Raw genomic sequence first — 7,641 nt, 5'->3', positions numbered from 1 at the left:
GTGTTAGTGCTTAGGAAGTCGTATATTTTGTAATGTTGCTGGAAGTAACATTAAGAAAAGTTTCCATAGCATTCAAATTATTACATATGTGATGCAGCCCTATGTTAAATATTTTATGCAACTCATTGAACGAATTTTTTCTGCCTTCCAACCTCCATCGAAAAAGGCAACCCGACATTTACAAGCTAATCTCCATTCAATACTCAAAAAACTTAACCTTTCATTGGTGAAGGTTTCTGCTTTTCGTGGGAATGATCAAGACGCGGTGTAAGCAAAAACCAAGCCAAAAGCGAAAGTGCGAAACATAGATAAAAATTAAAATTTACGGCAAAAGTCAAAAAAACGTAATAAACGAGACTGTCCAAAGATAAAACTAAATTTGAATGAAAACTTAAAAGTTACTAGTAGAACATAAGACGACAAAAAAGTCTAAGCGATAACTAAAATACAGCCATGGTCTCCAATTTGTGTGTGGGTGTGTTCCTATTTAATATACCATCTGTGTGAAAGGGCTCACAGACTAGTGATAGCAACTAAAGTGAAATGAGAGTACATGAAGCCCAAAAAAACGTTAATCAACTATCGCCGTCCTTTCGAGTGAATGTTAGCTTTAAGAAACGTGATTACCCTAAAGATTTTAGTGCAAAAGTGGTTGACACGATTGTTTCAGAATTGCGTTTTTACTGACATATAGTGAGGTTATTTACATGAAATTATTTTAAAACAGAAATAATTCATGTTGGTATCATTTTTCGTTTAGGCTTTATTAAAAATTAAAGAAAAAACAATTATTATTTGCTGACCCTACAGGTTTAACATTGAATGCGACCATCAATACCAATCGCAAAGTTATAACAGAGCGTAGAGTTTCAATTTGTTCGCAAACAGGGTTATATTCCGTTAAGTTTTACATATTTTGTCCATTTATAAGTTATGTAGTATACGTGCTTATGCTTATGTATGTATAGCTTGTGACAGTCAACTAAATATATGTTTGTAAAAGCATCGAAATTGGAGAGAAAATTGCAATTCCCTTTATAGAAATATAAATAAGTAACAAATTTTGTAGTAAATGTGCTGAGACTACGAAAAGAAATATTTAAAGCCACCACATGCAGAAAATGTCTACTTAAGATATATGTGGTGATGGTTGGTACAGTTGGCGATGTATTCTTTCATAAAATTCTATGAAAAAAGCAAATAAATAAAATAGCACCATAAAATGAGATTTGTTAAAGATCCTTGTGGAATAATATGCTTAATAATCACATACATTATGGTGATCTATGCAGACTATGTAGTTATGAGATGGATTATATTACAAACAATGCAAGCTAAGTAAATATTTAAAGATAATTAAAATGACATGAACACGCACGAGAAATTTTGTATTTTTAGTATATGGGCTCCCTTGCATGTGGTTTCCTTTAATACGGTAGTCTTCCTATTGGCAATGTCTCACCTGAAAGCGGTCTTGTCCGATCCCGGTTGTGTACCCTTACCAGCAAATCGTTTGGATTTTTCAGACATGCATACTGTAGGGAAAAGTACTGGTAATGGAAATAGTAGTAACGAATGGACAGTGTGCACACGTTGTGAAACTTATAGACCGCCTAGAGCACATCATTGTCGGATTTGTAAGCGTTGCATACGACGAATGGATCACCATTGTCCTTGGATAAATAACTGTGTAGGAGAACGTAATCAAAAGTATTTTCTACAATTCCTTGTCTACGTAGGTGTCCTGGCTATATATTCTGCGGGCTTAGTAGTGGGCTCCTTAATTAATCCATGTGAAGGATGTAATTCGGAAAATATTGAGGGACAGACTAGATTGTGAGAATTTTGTGATAATTTCGTAAACGAAGAAAATTGATCGGCTTTTTTTTTCAGACTTCATTGCGTCATTTTGCTAATAGAATCAGCTTTATTTGGCTTATTTGTTTTGGCAATAATGGTTGATCAAATGCATGCCATATTGTATGATGAAACAGCAATTGAACAAGCTCAACAGAAGGGCTCCCATCGACCCAATCGCCGTAAATTTTACCTTTTAGCTGACGTCTTCGGCCGAGGACACCCAGCTTGCTGGTTGCTCCCTTGCACTAGTTTTAATTCATCATCTTCCGCTCTACGTTATTATGACACGCCATTGCTTAGTCATGAAGTTTGAACAAGTGCGGTGGACTGTAAAAATACAATTAATCATACTACAAGCCCTTCCAAACCCAAATCAACAACAGTATCTAGATTTTAGAGTTATCATTTTTATAAATACTTAGTTTTGTAAATTTTTATGTAAATGTGTTGCTTTACGTTAAGCTATTTTTCCTAGTAATATTTCACAATAGCTTGTCTTCGTATGTAATATATACTTTTAGATATATAAAATATCAATAGTGGATAAGAAAACAGGATTTAATAATTTAAAGTTCTAGTCAAAATATTCAATCATTTTCAATAAATTTCTTATGTCGAATATAGAATTGTGCACAATAAAGCAGTATTTTGAAATTTTTTCTAATTGAACAATTATGTATAGTTCAATGAAAGGAATAAAATGTTTATGTACGTAAATAGTAGGCGTAGTAATAAACAAATGGAAAGTTATCCTCGACTGGGTCCGCACTTTCTAAATCCACTACCATTTATCTATCACAACAATTTTACTCTCCCTTATATCGCTGCAATAGAATAAAATTGGCAAGTTATTGTTACTAGATTAGTACTATGGAGGCCTAGAAGTTTTAGGCGAATTACGAAGAGGTTTTGTTTATTTATTCCTTTCCATTAATATAGGCTTTCTTTAGGTCAATAAATGTAAATTGCAAAGCAAGTTCCTGAACAGAACACCAATAATACAAAATATAATACAGATCATACCATAATATTATAATAAAATAGGAAAAGTTACAAACTCATATTATATTTTAGAACTTTTAACTTACAAATTAGGAGTTACAAGCTACGAATTGAAGGATCAGAAATAAACTTAAGGAAGAGGAATTCAAGGAAATGTCTCAGTGAAGAATCAAATCAAAAACGGTAGCATTAAAGACGTCTAAAGAAAAACGAAGCCAGTGTTAAAACAGCAGTTACTAGTTAAAAAATAAACGAAAACGATAGTCGATGAGCACACATATAGAACGCAGATAACATATAAAGCAGAGTATTGTACTCATTAACAGAAGTGTGGGAAAAAAGGTTCAACTGAAATGTGTTATTAGAATGAAAGAATATAACTACATTAAGTGGCAAGAAGTTCCAGCAACGCGCAGCTAGAACTATGTAAGATCGTTCGTAGCTGTTGGATCTAATTCTAGGTATGGTAATTTGCGGACATCTGGTGGAATGAGTAAAGGAAAACTTCGAACAAAGATGAGGTGACTGATCATATTTGAGAGCACTTTAAAGGGGGAATCTCCGACAAGGGGTAAAATTCTTAAAGGTGCATCCAAGGAAGCATTTTACATGTTCGGAGATGTGGATGTTGTAAACATACCGTTGCGCGGTCAACAACAACTCATATGGGCAATACGGGTTAATCCAGAGAAAGTATAAGCCGAAGTAAGCCAGACATCACTTCTAAATCATTTAGAATATGCTGCATTAAGAGACCATAGGCCTCGATTGAGGCACATAAATATTATTAGTGTAAATTCTGCGCCGAGTGTCTACAAGTTTACCATGTATGTAATCTATGTGCGCCCGTGCATTTAAGTTGGCCAACAATAGTAATTATGTTGCCGCAAATAAGCATATCAACCACAGGAAGATGATATTCAGTATTTACAAACAGCACAGCTTTGGATTTGGTTGACTTGATAACCAGAGTTGTCAAATGACAATTCCAGAAAACGTATAAGGCTATAATTAATGTTTAACTCAAGAGCATCCTGCTTATTCCGATCAGTACAAAACACAAACAAAGGGGGTCTACAAATACTGATTTCAATAATTTAGATAATAAAAAGAAGAGAGGCTAAAACGGAACCCAGTGGCAACCCAGAGAATAAGGAAGAATTTCAGGATAAGTGCCGTTAATATCAACAAACTGAAGTCTATCCTTTAAGTAGGAACGAATAAGCCCACAAGAAGTTTTAGAAGGCCAACATAGCCTACTCAATTTTTTAATTAAATCGGAATGGTTAAAGAAACTAAAGGCGTCGGATGAGTCCGGAGACACTAATGACATCAAGATGTGCTTATTCACATTACTCCTAATAGTAACGGTTAAGTTCAGCAATAAGGAAGTGATGGTGCGTCCCCGCGTATTGTGAGGTGATATTATGGACAAGAGATAGAATCTAGTGCTTAAGAATATATGGACAATCCCGGACAAGACAGGGGGAACGGAAAGATTATCTAAAATACCAGTAAGTTTAGCTTTCGGAACTGAAACAACACTTTCCGAACTCCGATGGAGCCTCAGTAGAGTTACTAAGGAGTATTAAAAACGGGAAATATAAGGAAAAATTAGTTTAATATAGAAAAAAACAAACATCTTTCGAAATGCATCTGAATGAAAAAGATCTATTAGAGGTTCCAATGTTATTAAGCTTATCGGTGTGACTGACATCGACATTAAAGTTGCATTGAGAGTCATGCTAAATAATTGTACTAAAACTTAGTATATTTTGTGTTTGAATTTTACAAATTATTGAGTTATCTAAGTAAATTTCGGTAAATTCAATTAATTTGGATTGTGCTTTTAGTATTTCTTATAACTAATTTATGTATTATACGTACGCGATGAAAACTTGATTTTTTATTCTTTTATACATTTACGTTATTTTTTCGGAGGCCAAATAGTCTAGAACTAATTTTAAAGTAAAAATTTTCATTTTCACTCAATTAGTTTGTTCGGTTTGTACCTATGTTAAGTTAATTATCGCATTAACCAAATCTTATATTTATTTATATATATGTATTATTTGTTTAAATTTAGCTCTTAAAAATTCTTTCTTCCTGTAATGACGGTGCCAATTTTACGTGAAAAAGGTTTTGAAATTAAAGCTCTTTGGGGACGAACCGTAAAAGAAGCGGAAGAGTTTTCATCATCCCAAAATATCGCTTTTTTTACCAACAAAATTGATGATGTTTTATTACGAAAAGACGTGGATTTAGTGTTTGTTATTATTTGTTATTATTATGACCTTTTTAATATTGGCTTGTGCTGTGCCACAACCGAAGATTTTTTATCCCTTCTTTGTTTTAATATTCTACGTACTTTCCGTGATACCAATGATGCTGGCGAAACGCTTGTCACCCGGTTCTGAAACAAATCCAAAAACCGAGTTCGCGTTGTTCCTAACCTCGGGAATGGTTCATAGTTTCAATTGTGGAAATCAAATAAGAAGATGACTTAAAGAACACTGCAATTCCTCTAGGAACTGCTGATGAAAAAAAAAAGGGGAATACAAAGCCGTAAAATATTGAGAATGTTGAGCTGCCACGCCCATAACAGCCCCGTTGGGTCCGCAGAATACAATTGGGACATTGATCTGCCCCCCCGACATGTAGAACGTTTTAGCCGCTGAATTAATAACCTTGCATCAAATTGTTTAAAGATATAAAAATCGTAAAGTATTTAGAGATCTCAATTACAACCGTGCAATAATATATTTTTTTTTTTTTTCAGACGAAGGAACATATTGTGGAAAAGTATGGCGGTGAAGAACATTGAAGAACATTTGCAAGCACCACCTAAATCGCTAAATCGCTACTGTTGGCCCAAACCGAAGATTATATAGAATATTCGTGTAGCGGCAAAGGAATGGAAAAACCAAAAGCTCGTAGTATATAAGGATATTATCTTAGTAATATAAAAACTGGGATTATTTGGGAAAAATGAAAATCTCATATTAATCTATTGTTAATTATTTTGAAAAATTGAAAAATTTGATGTTAATTCTTTCCATACAAGTGCTTGATATATAATATATAATCTTTTTTATATAAATGTATAAAAAATATGCATTCATCTCCCCTTGTACGTCTCCTCAATAGTTTTATACAATTTTTATAGGCGTGGCATTCGATTTTACCCTATTTTCAAAAATAAAATGATAATTCTTTCCATATATTCATACAAGTGCTTGAAATATAATATATAATCTTTTTTATATAAATGTATAAAAAATGTGCATTCATCTCCCCTTGTACGTCTCCTCAATAGTTTTATACAATTTTTATAGGCGTGGCATTCGATTTTACCCTATTTTCAAAAATAAAGAGTCATTATCAATACAACAACCATAACTACTCAACTCAGAAAATAGTTTGGCGAAATATTTCTTTCTTTCCTTTCAAATCATTTTTCTGTTGTCATCCGACGCACATGACTGATAAGCTCAGTACGTAAGATCTCTTAAGAATATTCCAACCTGAATGCGAATTGACTTCATTCACATACCAATTTCATTACACATTTTCTTTCGAACAGTTGGAACAAAGGTATACAAAGTCCCGTTTAAAAAATTTAAGAGAGACTGCTATGAGTTGATGTTAGGAGTTCTAAAGGAGAAAGGTGAATTAAAGCCAACTTAGCAGGAAGAGTGCTCAACCTAATCAATGTTTTTGAAATCGTGATAAGATATGGAAGGGCTTTGCACCTGAGCAGAATAACTAATCGTAGAACGCGCACTCACCAACCAGAAGTTCAATAATAAAGTGGTTCGATGAGCAACATCAAAGCGAGTTGGTTGCGAATTGTGGAATACAGATAAACTGCATCTAAAACATAGAGTTTTCACAAGATTGACCTTTTATTATGTTAACCATGTTACAATTAATATTAACCAATAACAATTATATTTGAATAACTTAAGAATAAATAAATCTGCTTTGTTTGAAAGGAATTTATTTAGGAAATAATGTAAATTTAATCACTATTACTTTATTTGAGGACGTGGTTTATAGAGAGACAGTATTATAAAAAAAAAACATTAAAAAAAATAAAGAATACCCTAAACAAACCGTTTCGAACTCAAACATTTGAAATAATTTGCAAATAATAAATTTGCGCAAGTACTGTGTTTTGTTTATTTTTTATATTGTTTATTATAAGCACCACATTTTACTTTTTTTTTTTTTTGTATGTTGAAAGGAGATGGTCACATTTTCCTTAAAACGAAAAAAAAAAAGTAAAAAAAGATTGTTTGAAAAAAGCTTACAAAAACATAAACATAAGGAATGATTATATGTGTATACTAGATTGTCGCAATTGGGAGTGATTTTACGTATTAAGAAAAACTTGGAAATGGAAAGATCGCTATCGATGAATTTTACGTTTTGGCAAAAATTATCAAATGCCATATGTCGCATATATTTCAAGGTAATGAAAGCGTCAATAACACCAAACCAAGGGCTTTGTTGCTATTAAAGGCTTTCACTATCATTTTAACTTTGTCATGATCGGTAAATACGATTTTACTCATGATACTCACGTCAGGGGCTTCACTGAAATTTGAAATTTTCCTTTCAAAAGTAATCATCTGTCGGTAGTCAAGAAATGACCACTTTCAAAAAAGTCCGTTTAAATATTCGTTTCAGTCTTTAGAGGTTCGATTTCTGCTAGGTCATTCAGAGGCAGCCGTTTACGATTGTGTAGCAGAATGAATACAAGTCTTTCTTCTTGTT

The 7,641-nt window shown here is 33.0% G+C and overlaps 1 protein-coding gene across 1 annotated transcript; it reads left to right on the top strand.

Annotated features, from left to right (window-relative positions):
* Positions 1–845: 845 nt before the first annotated feature.
* On the top strand, positions 846–2,397 carry LOC119641856 (palmitoyltransferase ZDHHC3). The gene is made up of 3 exons (XM_038040733.1): positions 846–1,338; positions 1,399–1,836; positions 1,894–2,397. Exons 1-3 carry the CDS (start codon positions 1,223–1,225, stop codon positions 2,171–2,173), a joined length of 834 nt encoding a protein of 277 aa, XP_037896661.1. The 5' UTR covers positions 846–1,222; the 3' UTR covers positions 2,174–2,397.
* Positions 2,398–7,641: the final 5,244 nt, after the last annotated feature.

This window comes from Glossina fuscipes, unplaced genomic scaffold, assembly GCF_014805625.2.
Source record: "Glossina fuscipes isolate IAEA_lab_2018 unplaced genomic scaffold, Yale_Gfus_2 183, whole genome shotgun sequence".
Lineage (NCBI taxonomy): Eukaryota > Metazoa > Arthropoda > Insecta > Diptera > Glossinidae > Glossina > Glossina fuscipes.
Note: the sequence above shows the minus strand (reverse complement) of the source record. Positions and strands in the feature narration are given on the sequence as shown.